Source organism: Asterias amurensis, chromosome 9 (genome assembly GCF_032118995.1).
Source record: "Asterias amurensis chromosome 9, ASM3211899v1".
NCBI lineage: Eukaryota > Metazoa > Echinodermata > Asteroidea > Forcipulatida > Asteriidae > Asterias > Asterias amurensis.
The window spans coordinates 17,227,826-17,245,953 of NC_092656.1; the positions used below are offsets into that span (position 1 = coordinate 17,227,826).

Genomic DNA, 18,128 nt, shown 5'->3' on the forward strand with positions numbered 1-18,128 from the left:
GGCCTGGGGATATTGAATAACGAGGTCTGTATGGGTTTTGCATAATTAGGAGCTTCTGATAAAATAAGGCTGTCGATCAAGAGAGATCTACCAAAGTTATTTTTTGACAAAGAGAAACGTTAATTTTCTGGGGGAAAAAATTGTTATTATTATAGTATCATTTAACGCCATTTAGATCATTACGGACATGACATTGCGGCCTCTTTGCAATGAGCAGACACGGTTTACCTTTGAAGCTGGAAATTTCTCTATCTGGAATAATTAGGTCTTACTGGAACAGTAACGACGTCTCCTAAAGGACATAAACATCAGCAAGTTATACTAATATTATGGGTTGGATAGGGGAGTCCAATGTTCTGTATGGTCGTTTTATATATCATTCATCTTTATAAGTTGCATTATTTGCTTCGCAGAATTCGCGTTCACGCTGCATTTTCAATTTCGATCCGGTTTTCAGTCGGCCTCGCATGGGCCCTATTTCAGTTGTTGTTTTTGTTGCGTTTACTTATTTTTGTATTTTAATTCCCCTTCTTTTTAAGTTGAGTGGTTAGAAAACCTACTTGTGCTTAAGGAGGTCTTTTATTATCATTTCATTCTAAGTCTATTCATCATTCACTGGCGACGAAGTTAAAAATGACCACCCCAATTCATAACAAGTCGCGGGATATCCCTCGCCTCTCCCCTTCTTGAAGTGGTGGGTGGTGATCTCTCACGTATTGCCCGAAGTTCCAATGATAAGGATCGACCTGAAGTGGCGAAATGAAGCACATGGACACTAAAAACTTAAACGAACAAAGAAATAATTTTTTTTCCCTAAAATAATCATTTGAATTGGAAGAGACCTCAGCTGAGGTCGTGAATTCAAGCGTCTGAACGCACACTGAACTGTTGCGACGGGTGCCGTTTTTCCCATTCTCGCAACAGCTTCGACAACCAATATTGTGTCAAAATTTTGCCAGGTTTGTTATTTTATGCATGATGTTGAGATGGTCTTTGACATTAAAATTACCAAAGGGTATCCAGATTTCACCAAACTTTGCCACTCGTGGTCCACTTGCGCAAAAAAAAATGCGCCAATTTGCGCCTGACAAGATGTTGACCGTACTGCTCGCGAACGGTTTGTTTGAAAGTGGCGCCTACTACTCTCGTGAAATATACTGCGACGAGAATCAAGTGCGACGTAAAAAAAAAAAAAAAAAACTCCATAAAAGCAGTGCCACGCCGCGAGCGCCAAAAATGATGCCACACGCAAATACCTTGCATATTAATCACCACATTAGTCTACTACCTACCACCCGGTTCCAATTCGAAAATAACCCCCGAAAGTTTAAAGCACGGACCCGACACATTAACAGGTCTAAATAGGCCCAACATAATAAACACATAGAAAGAAAGACATAGACAATGGAACAATGGGTGAGAAAGCTAGGATGGATAAGTAAATAAGTTTTGAAATAATAACTATAACCTTACTAACTTTAAGGTATTATGTAAACTTACGGACCCCCCTAAAAGTTCAAGTCAATTGGGGGCGCACTTTGCTGACCTACAAAAAGTACTTACTTCACTGGTACTTCGTGCTTTGTACGTATCCTTCATAGCATATCACTGACTTACTGAACAATACTTTTTTGGGGATTGCGCACCACACGGACCGCCGCACTACACACACACGACGCGACCACGGACCATCAATCAAAGTTTCACAACATCAACGAACAACCACCACACACTATCGTCGTCGTTCGTTTCAGTCCCCCATCGATATCAGGCAAAGTAGGGGCAGAACCCGATCGAAGAAGCAAGTGTTAAGTAACAACTAAAACCAATAAAAAAGAACATCTAAAAAGCAACCATGTTAGACATTACTTCATCCAGATGATTCACACGTGCGATTTACACTGACACTTATATCGCTGCATCTGCGTGGATTTTGAGTTAACTTTTTGTCTCTTTTGAGTCTCTCCCGAATCGTGAGGTTGACAACTCTCGTTCGCTGGACTTATCTTTGTTCGGTTGAGTTGTTCATGGAGTCAACCAGTTGAGCATAAACACCAAAGCAAACAGCGGATACTAAGAGCAATGGATTGGTGTCAGATTACTTCCGTTTCCTTGATGTTCATCTTCGGATTGAAGGGTATATTCTCCACGTACACTAATGAATTTGTTGCAAACATTGAAGGCGGGGAAGAAGTGGCTGATTTACTTGCAAGAAGATATGGATTTATCAATGGAGGACAGGTGAGGCTAGACAAGACATGCTATAGAATAGGCCGAGTAGTAGAGTATCAATTGCATGCACTGTCACTGTGTAATCATGGAGGTAGAAATGAATGATATTTGAATAACATTTTTAAAAACATTTTTTTAATCTTTTGCTGGTACAAATCAAATGGTTTAATACAAAATACATTCTTAGTATGCTGATTGATCACGTTGATACTCCTAGAACTATGACTATATGAGGTTTGTTCGGCTATTGTCTCCCGTTACGGGGTCTCCCGTTACGGGAGACCCGTTACGGGAGACGGTAGTTGAACGAACTTCATAGTTCTAGGAGTAGCTGATTGATTGATTCTGTCCCTGGAGCTGTGTGATACTCTGCAAACGGAATCCCTAGAAAAACAAACTCATGACGACGGTTGCAACTTGCGTATGAAACTGAAAGAGACCACCAGTGCAGTTCTACAACTGTATGAAATGTCCAATATTTTTCATTTCCTATGGTTCTTTGTAAACCTCTACTCTACAGAATCATGGGAGAGTCAAAAGTTAATAAATATATCACAATTAATTAATAATGAGACCATGAATTTAAGTTAAGATGAAATGTTTGTAGAACCGATAACCAGAATCCAGCCTTTATGCTCCCTGGCTCTGTCAGGAGGCTTACGATTATCGCAACTATGATGAAACACCCAAACAAAGGTCAAACAACAATTTTGTTGTTTACAGTATAGGATAACTTTCCGTATGGCGCCACCACTTTTTCACTCATTTTTACAAAAAAGGATATCTCATTGAGGTAAATTAGATACTAAATCATTTCATATCGAATGAAAAAGTGGTGGCGCCATACGGAAACTTTTCCACAGTATATTTGAAGTTCAATGGGTTGTGACCTGACATTAGGAAGTTCATTTTGTGAATAATCCCCTGTCATGTGCTGTTATAGTTGCGATAACGTATACGTTAGTGCTGTTACTGAGTGTTAGTAGAACCTGTTATAGTCGGTTGAAGTGAGGGAGGAGCCCTCTAGAGTCTTATGGTTAGTCCCTGGTTAGTCCATCCATAGTTAACTTTTGTCGTTAGGTTTGAACTTCAAGCATGAAGACCATGGCGTCTGAGTCTTCCTCCACAATTCATAGTAAGCAGATCTATCTTTAATGTTACACTGATTAGCTGGCCTTCTCTTCCCGCCCCTCTCCCACCCCATTATTTGTATAGCCCCATGCATGCTCCAACTAGCAAAGCTGCCCCCAACAAAGTCACCCATTCCTCCCCCCCCTAAAAAAAAGTCACACAGAACATAAAAGTTACTCTATGCTAACAGTAACCCCTTGAAAATGTCTCTCATGAGCAAGTCCTCCCCCCCTGCACATGTACTCGTGACCGATACGTACAGTCTTGATGTAAAATGTTGGGGTTTACAATACACAAAATAAAGAAACATGGCTTGCTTACGTTTGGTTGTTTCATTCATAGAGGAAGAAGTACCTATGAAAGTATAATAGACCTATAATTGATCATTGGTACATTTGTATGCTTGGGTTTGTTATTTGATTTAGTTTTAAATCAAGAACTAAACTAATGTATTGAACTCGTGTAAATTAAATGTTTGCCAATTTGATTGTGTTCCCAAAGTTTTGTTCTTTATAGTTTTTTTCTTCTAAATCTGTTAGAGAGATTATTGAACCATTAAACAACCTAGATTAACAATCCTTGGTCCCTTAAAAACCAAAGAGCAATCCTGCCATTCCTCTCATCAGTCGTCATTAAATTCCAACTACAATTGCTGAAAGCCTACACAAGGGGATGCTCTCTCAGGGGTGTGATTTATTCAATTAAAAAGCACTTAATAGGGGCTGAGTCTGTGAGGTCTGAGTACAATTGGGGTTGACAAGATAACATGACCCGAATTAACCATTAATTATGTACCAACGGGTAGCTTGCACCATGCATACTCATCAAGTTCTGCTTCATTTGTTCCATACAGAGACATAATGTAGTGGAATTAATGTTTGAAATCTTCCTTTTACCAGGGATTATGTGCATAGATTGCAGACTTGTGTGTCCTTTTGTCTATTATTAGAGTAAAGACAAGATGAAAAGAGATAGGTTGCAAAGATTGTTTTTTTTTCCATTGGTCTACTCCTAGCCCAGGTTGGACTCTTCCGTTGCATACAACGCAATGGAGTCCAGGGTATAAAGGTCCTGTACCATTGCGGACAAAAATTACACCAAAGTTTAAAACATTATTTTTACCTTATTGAGGAAACTTAAACTTTACTGTCATTTGTTGATTTTGATAATTGGATGAAATTGACATCCCATTAGACACAAGTCCTCAACTGACTTGCTCGTAAAGACTTTCGGGCACTGATGCGTTCTTAATGTTGTATAGCTTGTTGGGCACAATCTTTGAAGATTTTTTAAATTTGCGCAAGCTGCACATTAATTAATGCCGCAAACTTTTTTTCCTTCTTACTAATTTTTCTGCTACATGCATTTGCTTTTACGAATTGAAAAAAGGTCATCTATAAAGATTGCCCCAAACATGCAATATTGCGGGCGCCTGACTAGACTCCTGACTCAGAGCTCACACTATCAATTGGTAAAGAGATGATCACATCATTGGTGCAGAACTCTGACATACTCTGTCTATGAAAAGTGTTTGAAACTGTTTGTTATGAAATGCATGGTTAGAAACATGTTTTAAAAGTAGAATATAATGACCCACACAAATAATAATATGACTCGAAATTGCATGGTTTTCCTTATACGTTGTGAACTACATGTAACACGGCACGCCATTTTGTGGAGTAAAGGTTTTTACTCCATGTAAGATGGTCGATCATGTTAGTTCGCAAAGTTAAAGGAAAACCACGCAATTTTGAGGCATATGGTGGATCTTAGTATTCTACTTTTAAAACATCTTTCTAATCATGCATTTTAAATTATAACAAACGGTTTCAAATGCTTTTCATAGACCATCTCGACTGGTCCAAGGCAACGTGTCTGTCCATTTGAATAACTTTGCCCTCATTTCAGCTACATGAGTAATTTATAGTATACTGTAGTGGCCATCTTGGTACAGATTGATAAAATGACATCAATGATTGATACAGAGAGCTGTTATCAGTCATCAGGCAATGATAAAAAAGAATTAAAAGATTATAGTGCTATACCTCACTGTACACATCCATTCATGGTTGTATAAGGATTTTTCTACTGGTAAATGTAGGTGTAACATTGTCTGATCTTACATGACACATGTATGTGCTGGATTATCAACCCAATAATGTATCTTGGTATTTGATGTAATTCAATCTTCAAAGAAACAAGACCATTTTCATTTTGCAAAGGGCACTTAATCCACAACAAAGTGAACAACTTCACGTGATCATTAATAAGGGCATCAAGATTATGACCAGGAATAAATCGAAGTTGCCCATGACATGCCTGGCCCAAACTACACATTTTCTGCCAAAAAATATATCAATTAAGTATGTCAAATTTGTGAAAAACTACCTGTAAGTTTAACATTGTTAAATTCACAATGCAATGCCGCAAACCATATGAAATTGTTTTAACTTGTACTTAAATCATTGGCTATTCATTAAGAATTATCTTTGCAAAAGCTAAAACTTCTATCAAAGTGTTACCAGTCACGAAACCCAACAGTCAATATTATAAACAGTTTCAAAACAAAAATCCATCACAACGAACAACCCCCCCCCTCCCCCCAGGGAAAAAAGAAAGAAAGAATAAAGAACCATCATGTGATGTTCATCAGTCCTAACAAAAGCGGAGTTGACTATTGAATGATATGAAGTTATTGTATGCTAAGTGATCATTGAGCCACCTGGCATGTACCTGTGTGCATGAACTGGTGGCCTGAATTCCAATATTGACACCAATGTGGATTATAATTGCTGAGTAGTGTTGCTGTGGAGCTGTAGAATGTAAATCATCCATGCGTAACACTCACAAAGACTTCTGGTTTGCTATTGTTTGGAGTTCTTTATTGTAGCATTCCACATTGGATCTGTTTAGAATCTTTAGTGCTTGTGGTAGAAAATGTCTGTACACCAGCATCCTTGGCTGTTTTTTGGATGAAATTGTTTCTACTGTAGGTTAAAGTTTGATGACAAAGAAGGGGAAGTAGAACAAATTGTGTTGATGAATGTTTGGTGTGTAACTGTGTATTACACCATGCATACTGTAATTGCAAAGTCAAGCATGACATAAGTTGTGTACAAAAGTACAAGTTGAAATGCGTGTACACTATTTTATGTGCAATAAGTGAGTTGATGAGGTAACTGAGAAAATATGTGTTGGATAATAAAAGTTATACAGCTTTTTTTATTTATTTGGTTTGTGGTAACACCATGGTGTATAGACACTTGCCAAGTAGATTTTCTACTTTTTAGAGAACTGTCAATGCTTTATATTATCATGTACCTCAAAGTAGATTTTTGGAGTTCATGAGACCTCTCTGTTCTAGAAAAGGACTGTCCTATTTTTAACCACCTATTTCATATTTTATTGTTTACTATATGATCCGACTTTAGAATACATGTAAGGGCTCCGAGGTATCTAAATAGCAGCTAAAAAGCTATAGTACATTTCACTCACTGTGCTCTTGATTCTAAAGCTAAATTTTGTTTTTTTCAAAGAAATGTTCTCGTTTTGGTTATAATGTACATACATGTAGTACTAGTAGTAGGCAAATCAAGGCTATTCAATGATGTTATCCAATCCCAACATGAACCCAGTATCCCTACGTTTATAATAACAAATATTATTAAAACTAGGTAAAATTGGTCCAAAGCCATCCGGTAATGTCATGGAAAGTGAACAATAACAATAAATTGTAGCTACATGTACATACTATGTAGCCATCCAACAACATTAAGGGTGTTTGTGTACCAACCCTGCTCTATTATCATAGTTGTAGGTCCAACATGTTTGTTTTGAAAATTCTTGTCAACTTTTCAGGGTCATTTTCTAAAAAAATTCTAAAAGGTCTGATGAGTGACTCATTCTCAATTCCATTGTTCAGGAATGTAATCTACATGTACTGTTCATTGGAAAAACCACAGGTCCAGTCCAAGCTGTATGGTAGGCTGTACACAACCTGATATATGTCATTTGTTGATGGGATTCCCAGGAAAACTCACAGCTTCCAAATTCCAAATGTTCAATGGTACTTATCTATTTTTGTTGAACTTTTTGTGTGTGGATGAAACCAGAACATAGACTTGTTCTTTTTACTGAATGAATGATTTTATTGATTGCTTTGGTGAAGTCATAAAGGAAGTTAAAAGCGTCACCATTATGACAAAGGAAAACATCTTTACAATTCATTTAATGGTTATTGTCTGAATAAACAGGACATTGCTGGCAGTCGCCAGACTGTGTGGGTTGGTTTGGATTGGTTTTAACCATGGTTTAACCTGGTGACAGTAGTAGGCCTGTGCAGGAACTCCTGCTTTACTCTCAGGGAAATTGTAGACCTGAAAAGGTGTCAAACAGTGTTTGAATTGAATGATTGATTTGTAAAAGGCTTTTGATTTAAAGCCGTTGGACCCTTTCAGTAAACAGTGTTGTCCAAGGCCCACACTTTGTTTACCACAACTTCTATATCAAATAACAAACCTGTGAAAATTTAGGCTCAATCGGTCATCGGAGTCGGGAGAAAACAACGGAAAAACCCACTCTTGTTTCCGCGCGTTTCGCTGTGTCATGACATGTGTTTAACATAAATCCGTAATTCTCGTTAACGAGAATTTATATTGTTTTGCTGTTTTCTCAAAAAGTAAAGCATTTCATGGAATAATATTTCAAGAAAGTCTTTCACCATTGCCTTCTGTAAACCCTGTAAGTTATTTGTAAATCTGTGAACTTTTTTTTTTTTCTGAACCGAAAGGGTCCAATGGCTTTAAAGTCAAGGGAGCAAACTAAATGTTTATTTAATATTTATAAGGAAATTATGAAACTAAGATGAATCTTATCGTTTTGTGTGATATATTCTGCTTTATATTGTATTCTGTATTTAAAACATGTTTACATATGGTGTTCAGATACGACCCAAACACAAAATTGTTGTTGTTTTTGTTTTGTTCTACATTACTTCATCTTCTCGTAATCTTTTTCTTACTGAGACATACGCTGTACAGTACATGTGTACTTCAGGGCTCTCACTCTAAATCTAAAACACTAGCCTGGTGTGCATTTATCACAAAGATAAAATTTTGACAAAACATTTTTTAGATTTGAACTAAGCTTTAAATCAAACTGAATGATGGCTAGTACATTGCCTATCCCGGTGGGCTACTTTTATCTCAGTACATTAGTAGATGATTTATAAGCAGGTTGTCACATTACTGTGATCAGGTGTTGAATTAATATACCTACATGTACACTAGAGTTGAGTATTTCAAAAAAAGCTCAAAGAATTCTTGAACTACATGATATATTTTTTCAATATAAAATCAATTGTGAAAGACTTATAGAATAACGAGCAGGTTTCAGATTTCATTAGCTCAAAGTCTAGGTTGATTTAAAAAATTATTTTTGAAACCACAACTCAGAGAATTATTTTAATCTTTTTATTGAAATTAATTTTTTTTGTTAAATGCATAAAATTCACTGTTACATTGTAATAGAAAAACTCAATTTTTAAATGAGAAATATTACAAAAGTTTGGATAAAGGTTTTACATTGTTTTCTTACTCTTCCTAAATGTCTTCCCAGAGTTTTTGTCCTAAATGTCACAAACTTTTTATTAATATATTTTTTTTTTTGACAGATGGAAAATTTGAAAGATCACTATGTCCTTTATCATCGCACAACACAGAAGAGGTCCATTAGTCCTAGCAGAGGAGACCACACAGCAATAAAGCATGAGGCTGCTGTAAGTAAAAGAAAATGCAGCCGTGAAAAGACAGAGCTCACAACCTGTGCTGTAATGCCTTTAGAAGGAATACTGCCTGAAAACCTTGGCACATTTGTATCAGACAGTGTTAAGAAGTTATCATACTGCATCCCATATAGTGAATGACTGATCTGTAAAATCAAACTCATCTATGACAACTCTTTTTTAGGGAATTTAGCATTTCACTTTTCATTGAAAGACAATGATGATTTGTAAAAAATGTCAAAATCCAGCATAAAGCCATTGTGCTCTACCAATAATGCACTTGTTCCTTTGAACTAAAGAGACTTATCTATGTACTTTGAAGACTTTTTCGTTACTTTTCTTCCAAAAGTTAACCTTTAAGTAAAGTTGTGTGTCGGATAGACCTTTATCACGGTGCAGCCATCTTTAATTTCTCCCATTGATATCAATGTTACCAAACCGAGGCTGGAAGAACAAAATAGTCTGGTTCCTATTTTCAAATAATTATAAGCATTCATTATTGTTAATCAGTACAAGGAACATGACCAAGATGGAGGCAGCATGATAAAGGTCTATAAACTGTGTATTTCAATTGAAGAACCTTGTATTTCTTTTATTCTTTGGGCAGGTGAACTGGATTGATCAACAAGTGATACGCACACGAGTGAAGCGTGACAAGAATGGCTTGGACAATCCAAATCATAGTCAGCAGTCACAACCTAGAGGTCACGCTCGCAGGTTTAATGATCCTAAATATGTTTCCCAGTGGTACATGGTAAGTTAAGTGTAATCTATCTAGCTGTTGTTTGGCTTTTGGTTCATGCTTGGGCGTATACATGGGAACCACAACAATTATTGTTAAAGACCATTTGAAAATTTACACATATGAAAAGTGTGGAATTTAAATACTCTGGACACTATTGGTAATTGTCAAAGATAGTGCTGGGCGAATAGTGAAATTTTGTTATTCGGATACCGCTGGCCAACTATCCGAAATTAACCGGATACTCGAATAATTTTTTTCGCCACGAGAGGGCGCTACTTAAAAAAATATATAAAAAAAAATTATTTTTTTTTGCCAATAGAGGGCACTGTTCGTTTGTGAATGAGATCTTATGGGCGGATTGATATTAGTTTAAGATAGTGTCACTCGGTTCATTCATAAAAAAGGCCGGATCTAATTTAAAGATGGCGATTTGCTTTTTCTTTTGATCGTGATTGACTCTACGTGAAGGAAAACTTGTGTAATCTTTGGACAAATTACGTCAGAAATGTCATTGTTTTAACTCTTCACGGAGGTGAGCATAGTAAAATACTTAATTTATACTGTTTTATGCTGTCTTAACAGAAGTTTCATAAGGATTCAGACGAAACATTTATATCTGTTGTCGCCCGACGTCCGCGGATATTCGGATAGTTAAAGAATATCCGGTTACTCGGTTGTTATTACAGAATTATCCGGTTTGTACACAGGTATTTGCGCCCTATGCGGATATCCGGTTAAGAAAAAAAAGGCATTCGCGGTTACGGATAGGAAAACCTATTTGCCATTAACCGGATATTTGAATAATTCGCCCAGGCCTAGTCAAAGACCAGTCTTCTCACTTGGTGTTTCTCAACACATGCATAAAATAACAAACCTGTGAATATTTTGAGCTCAATTGGTTGTTGAAGTTGCGAGGTAATAATGAGATAAAAAACACCCTTGTCACATGAAGTTGTGTGCTTTCAGATGGTTGATTTCGAGACCTCAAATTCTAAATCTGAGGTCTCAAAATCAAGTTCTTGGAAAATTACCTTATTCTCAAAAACTATGTCACTTCAGAGGGACCTGTTTCTCACACTGTTTTATACATTTACTATCAACCTCTCCCCATTACTTGTCACCAAGTAATGTTTTATGCTAATAATTATTTTGAGTAATTACCAATAGTGTCCACTACCTTTAACATAAGACTCATTTTAATCTTTGTAGTGATATCTAAGCGCTGTGTTTATAATTTGTGTGTACTGTAAGCATAATTCTATAGTGTTGTGAAATTTGTATCATAGAGAGTAGAAAGTTGTTTTAACCACTTCATGTTTGTATTTAAAATGGAGGTATAGTCATGGAGATCAACAGAGAAGGAATCCCAATGATATAAGCTTTACACTCACATGCTGCTTTTGCTTTCTTCCTTATAAAATAATCATGTATTCATAAATACCTCAGACGGTTTCACTATTCCTATTGGTGGAGAGCGCATCATGTGGGGGTGTTTAAACCTTTGATAATGACCAGTGTTTGTAACCGGTTGTGAGCGGATACTCCGCGCTAGTCTTGGTGCAAGACGTTTCTTGTTACGAGTGATGCGGGCGCTGTTGGTGAGTTGGCCGCGCTGTGTGTGAAAAAGAAAACGAGAACGTGTTGCACCAAGACTATACGCGCACGAACGGAACTGGAAACTGTCAGAAATAGGCGTCTCAGTCATAACAATGCAACACACGGACGTCGTACAGGTAATACAGAGCTCAAGTACGCCGGAAACGGATAAGTTTTCAGAGTTTCTTACTTTATTACGCCTTTTAACCAAAAAGGCATTCATGAATGGGAATAAAAGAGTGGTGACCCGTTCTTTAACAGCTGTTTAAAACCTTGCAGGGTCTTTGCAGTGTGATAAAGGCCCTTGCCTTCGGCTCAGGCCTTTATCACAAGGCAATGATACTACCTGTTTAAAACGGCCGTGAAAGAACGGGTAAAGCTGTAATGCCCTGTGGAATTGCTTCAGTTAAGCAATTATTTTTGGTCCATGGTGGTTCACGTATTGTTATTACACACATCAAGAAAACAACACTTCCACATTTTCACTTGATTTTTTAATTAAGAAAATCAAAACTTCAAAATTTTTGATTGGCAACTTCTGTTATTATGTTGTGATATCGCAGTTGCTAGGAAAGCGGTATTAAAAAAAAAAAGAAGGTGTCAGCCTTTTGAAATTAATAACCTTACACATATCACTTAATTTCATTGGATTCATGAAGTCTAGCAGAATTCTTAACTCAAGTACCTCTCCCTGACTCAAGGAATGAATGTTTCCAGTTATAGAGTTATATTTAAGAACTAGAGGGCGCACTGGCCTATACATGTATACGCGCCCCGGCATGCGCGCAGGCGGCCATTTTCTAAGTTGACAAAACAGCCATTTCACAGCGAGTGTTTGTGCGGCCATTTTGTAAGTTGAACAAACAGCATCTCGTGAACGTTCAATAAAAAAAACCTCAAATGTGTATTTCATATTCAATGCGCGTACAGAATTGCGCGCTTGTCATTGTGCGGTCCCGTCGCGTTTGTGCAAGCAGCATCACCAGTGCGCCCTCTAGTTCTTATATACCCTATATTTCCAGTGCAAGCAGCATCACCAGTGCGCCCTCTAGTTCTTATATACCCTATATTTCCAGTGCATAAAGTCGGTCGTGGCTATAGGATCAGTTGATTGTTCAATATGAGTAGAACATTTCTGCATGGTTTAACTTATTAAAAAAGCTACCCTTTTTCACCCCATCTCTAGAATCGTCAAAATGCGCCCAACATGAATGTGGAGACAGCATGGGACTTGGGCTACACTGGTAAAGGGATCGTTGTCTCAATACTTGATGATGGCATTGACTACACACACCCTGATCTGGTTAACAACTATGTGAGTATAGACAATAATGAAGCCTGATGGATGCATGGGTTATTCCAAACATGTAGACAAACATGTGAATCGTCATTAATAGTAGTACTTGGAATCAACACCAAACTTGGTCACAAACAACCATAAATTGGTCTTTAATGTTCATTATTCACTGCATCACACGATAGCATTTCAATTACCTGTCTTTGGCAAAACAATCATGTCTTAGATTCCATGTAGAGCATTTATGGTTGTGAATTGTGCACAAATTGGTTATGTATGTAAGTTTGACAAACTAAGTTATTTTATTATGAAGCTACTAATTATTACTTTAAGTTGACAGTTGAATCCATGGACTGTTTGGTTTGGTACTAAGACTTAAGACTCGGTCACACAGGCCCCGATAACGAGAACGCAAACGAGAATGAATGGGCATATTCTGCGTGGAGCATTTAAATCAATAGAATGCGTTCTCTTTGGGTCGTGATCGTTATTGTTTTTGTTATCGCTGCGTGGAGCATTTAAATCAATAGAATGCGGTCTCTTTGGGTCGTGATCGTTATTGTTTTTGTTATCGCTGCGTGGAGCATTTAAATCAATAGAATGCGTTCTCTTTGGGTCGTGATCGTTATTGTTTTTGTTATCGCTGTGTGGAGCATTTAAATCAATAGAATGCGGTCTCTTTGGGTCGTGATCGTTATTGTTTTTGTTATCGCTGCGTGGAGCATTTAAATCAATAGAATGCGTTCTCTTTGGGTCGTGATCGTTATTGTTTTTGTTATCGCTGCGTGGAGCATTTAAATCAATAGAATGCGTTCTCTTTGGGTCGTGATCGTTATTGTTTTTGTTATCGCTGCGTGGAGCATTTAAATCAATAGAATGCGGTCTCTTTGGGTCGTGATCGTTATTGTTTTTGTTATCGCTGCGTGGAGCATTTAAATCAATAGAATGCGTTCTCTTTGGGTCGTGATCGTTATTGTTTTTGTTATCGCTGCGTGGAGCATTTAAATCAATACAATGCGTTCTCTTTGGGTCGTGATCGTTATTGTTTTTGTTATCGCTGCGTGGAGCATTTAAATCAATAGAATGCGTTCTCTTTGGGTCGTGATCGTTATTGTTTTTGTTATCGCTGCGTGGAGCATTTAAATCAATAGAATGCGTTCTCTTTGGGTCGTGATCGTTATTGTTTTTGTTATCGCTGCGTGGAGCATTTAAATCAATAGAATGCGTTCTCTTTGGGTCGTGATCGTTATTGTTTTTGTTATCGCTGCGTGGAGCATTTAAATCTATAGAATGCGTTCTCTTTGGGTCGTGATCGTTATTGTTTTTGTTATCGCTGCGTGGAGCATTTAAATCAATAGAATGCGTTCTCTTTGGGTCGTGATCGTTATTGTTTTTGTTATCGCTGCGTGGAGCATTTAAATCAATAGAATGCGTACTCTTTGGGTCGTGATCGTTATTGTTTTTGTTATCGCTGCGTGGAGCATTTAAATCAATAGAATGCGTTCTCTTTGGGTCGTGATCGTTATTGTTTTTGTTATCGCTGCGTGGAGCATTTAAATCTATAGAATGCGTTCTCTTTGGGTCGTGATCGTTATTGTTTTTGTTATCGCTGCGTGGAGCATTTAAATCAATAGAATGCGTTCTCTTTGGGTCGTGATCGTTATTGTTTTTGTTATCGCTGCGTGGAGCATTTAAATCAATAGAATGCGTTCTCTTTGGGTCGTGATTGTTATTATTTTTTGTTATCGCTGCGTGGAGCATTTAAATCAATAGAATGCGTTCTCTTTGGGTCGTGATCGTTATTGTTTTTGTTATCGCTGCGTGGAGCATTTAAATCAATACAATGCGTTCTCTTTGGGTCGTGATCGTTATTGTTTTTGTTATCGCTGCGTGGAGCATTTAAATCAATAGAATGCGTTCTCTTTGGGTCGTGATCGTTATTGTTTTTGTTATCGCTGCGTGGAGCATTTAAATCAATAGAATGCGTTCTCTTTGGGTCGTGATCGTTATTGTTTTTGTTATCGCTGCGTGGAGCATTTAAATCAATAGAATGCGTTCTCTTTGGGTCGTGATCGTTATTGTTTTTGTTATCGCTGCGTGGAGCATTTAAATCAATAGAATGCGTTCTCTTTGGGTCGTGATCGTTATTGTTTTTGTTATCGCTGCAGTTTGACTTGGCCTCAAGAGAGATATGAACCCAACTTTCAGGCAATAAGGTTTCAATAATTTTCTTTATTTTCTAAGAATCATAAATGTTAATGTAAACCGTTTAACACCTTCTTCTAGGATCCAGCAGCCAGCCGGGACATCAATGGGAAAGATGACGATCCAATGCCCAGGGCAAACTATGACCAGACAAACAGGTATGTGGTGGCTCTCAAATGACACAGCAGAGTTTGACCTTGGTGTATGCACTTTCAACATAATATAACTATCTTATTAATTTGGGTTTTTACCCATACACCGATGTGTGTTAGCACTGTATACTCAGTACTTTCCCGAGTCCTGTGAAAAAAATATCACAGGCTAGTTACTCGGGTGGGATTCGAACCCACGACCCTTGCAATTCTAGAGCAGTGTCTTACCAACTAGACTACAGAGGTTGCCCGGTAGCTAGAGGCAGTTAGAATCCTACACATATGTTTTGGCAGCGGGTACCGCAACGATATAAGAGATGTTAACAATTTTTGTAGAATGACGTCTTTTGTTGGTGTATAAATCACATGTTAATCGACCAACTTATTTTGTATCTCGAGCCAATCATAGTTTTTTGCACAATGCACAATTCACCACTTGCATGATGTTTAGATGGTGTAGTCTTTTCTCCAGATTTAAGTTGCAACTGTGGTTGAATTAACATCATACAAAGCATAACTTCATACATCCATGACAAACACATTGCTGCCTTGTGAGAAAGTCTAACCTAAGTTTGTTTTCACCAGGAATCTTAGAACCTCAGCCAATGATAAACATATAATGGGGAAAGTCACTACGCCTTGTTTGTAGGATTGATCGTAATACTGCTTGAGCAGGGACTGGATGAGTAGAATGAAGTAGGACTTTGACTGCAAAATGATCAAAGGCAGAGGACTGAACCAGGATTCTTCTGGAATAAAATCAAACACCATTTTCTCGTTGTTATAAGAAGTTCCTTTCAAGTATCCAGTACATGTATTACAACCATTTACAAGCAGTATAAACAAAGCAACAATCCTAGTGGAATGTATTACAGTAGTTCATGATGTATGAATAACGAAATACATCCTTTTGAAATATATTCTAATCAGGTTGGGATCTCAGATCTCAGTTGTATGAGGTTTTGTTTAAGACATGTGCAGAACTGTTTACGATTGGCAGGGGCATGTTCTTGTTTACAATGGTACTTTCAGGTTTCCACCACATTGGTATCAAGGTACCCAACACTGATTTTCCTAAGGTACCGGGCTCTAACATTACCTTTGGATGCAAAGCGCTAGTTGATCTAAACCTGATGTTTCTATTTGTTGTAGACATGGAACACGATGTGCTGGTGAAGTAGCTATGGAAGCTGGTAATGATGTATGCGGAGTAGGTGTGGCTTACAATGCAAGTATAGGAGGTAGGTTATGCTGAGAAAATGAGAAATCTTAAAGAATTGTATGGGATGCAACAATAAGTTGATGAAGTAGGCATTCATATACACAAACAATACCTATACTACATTAACAGTTTATGGGAGGGTACAGCAAAAGTACAGTATAAAAACAAGTGTTGCACGCTGTTACTGGGTCCATGGTGTTTTGTACAACCGAGGGGGAAAGGCACCTGAGGCGACCCTAACAGAGGTATAACAATGCAAGTTGTTTTTTAACCTCCAAGTGAGTCTGAAATATACCATACAAGTGTTGCTATTCCTTACATCATGTGTCTTGTTATGCTTTAACACTGCTTTGGGGTTGACTTGTTTCCATACAGGCATTCGGATGCTGGATGACCAAGTAACAGACAAGACAGAAGGCGATTCCTTACTGACATATCAAGATCACATTGATATCTTCAGTGCTAGTTGGGGACCAGAAGATGATGGGATGACAGTAGATGGGCCTGGTCGTCTTGCACAAAGGGCGTTCTTAGAAGGAGTCACCAAGGTAGAAAACAGATATAGTCAACTGTCATTACTGAAAGCACGACTACAAATAGATTTTTACTAATAACAAGGGAAGCCACATAGTCCTGATTTTTGTACATGTACAATGCTACAGGAGTTCCCCCTTTTCTTTCAATAGCCTGCTGGGCGAGTCAACCAAAATTGTGGGTTGCCCGCAAACTATTTTCACAAGCCCACAATTTTTTAAGTGTAAAAATAGAAAAAAAAGAAGAAGGAAGAATTGCATTTTTTAACGATCTTATCCCCTAACTTCTGCCCTTTACTAAATAACACTTTTTCCATGAACAACCATTTTCTTGGATTTGTGTTTTTAGGATTTTAAAAAATACTTATCCCCTCCTTTTTTGTGTGAAAAGGAAGCTTTTTTTTCACTCATCCGGCGCACTAGTTCAGGAAGAGTTTTGACTCGCCCGCTGCTGTTTTCACTGGTATTTGGCGACCGGGCGACCGCTAATCTCAAACCCTGTGCTATGAGAACATACGGTTTGTACAGGTTCATTTACCGAGCAGTAATAACACACAATTTACATTGGATACTTTCCTAATTCCAAGGTTTTGAGTATGCCATTTGCGGTTTAGTTTTATTTCAATATGAGGTATTATCCAATTGCAGTAAGTTTCTAGTTTGTGACGGCTAAGTATAAATATTTGTTGTCTTCAAATTTCTTTTAGTTGTAATTGGTATAATTAGTAATGCTTTATGATATTACTCCAGGGCCGTGGTGGAAAAGGTAATATATTTGTCTGGGCTTCTGGTAACGGTGGACGTTCTAAAGACAACTGCGGATGTGATGGCTACACAAACAGCATCTACACCATCTCTATTAGCAGTACTTCAGAGCGTGGTGAAGCCCCTTGGTACCTGGAGGAGTGTGCCTCTACACTAGCCACCACATACAGTAGTGGTAGTAGCAGAGACAAGAAAGTGGTCAGTCTCTAGTAGATTATCTAAAGATATATGCTAGTCTACCTGTTCAGTTGTCAATTTCACCAAAATCTTCCTACTTTAAGATTAATCTTAGGACTTAGGACGAGTTCAGTCCCGTATCCATAGACGCTTGGACGCATTGAACCCATCCTAAATTATGACGGGTTACTCATCCTAACTTGAGATAGGATTTATCCTAGTGATTTGTGAAATCGGCTGCTGGTCTCATAACAAAGTCTTACAGCCGGGATTCGGTAGATCTCATATACC

The 18,128-nt window shown here is 37.8% G+C and overlaps 1 protein-coding gene across 1 annotated transcript in view; it reads left to right on the plus strand.

Moving 5' to 3' along the window:
• The first annotated feature begins 1,677 nt into the window (after positions 1-1,677).
• The window catches only part of LOC139942294 (proprotein convertase subtilisin/kexin type 5-like), a 50,157-nt gene continuing 33,706 nt past the window's right edge, over positions 1,678-18,128 (plus strand). The window contains exons 1-8 of the mRNA XM_071939106.1: positions 1,678-2,241; positions 9,035-9,139; positions 9,753-9,899; positions 12,673-12,801; positions 15,070-15,146; positions 16,293-16,381; positions 16,738-16,910; positions 17,646-17,858. Coding sequence (XP_071795207.1) covers positions 2,083-2,241; positions 9,035-9,139; positions 9,753-9,899; positions 12,673-12,801; positions 15,070-15,146; positions 16,293-16,381; positions 16,738-16,910; positions 17,646-17,858 — 1,092 coding nt within the window. The 5' untranslated portion in view covers positions 1,678-2,082. The remainder of the gene's footprint in view (positions 2,242-9,034; positions 9,140-9,752; positions 9,900-12,672; positions 12,802-15,069; positions 15,147-16,292; positions 16,382-16,737; positions 16,911-17,645; positions 17,859-18,128) is intronic.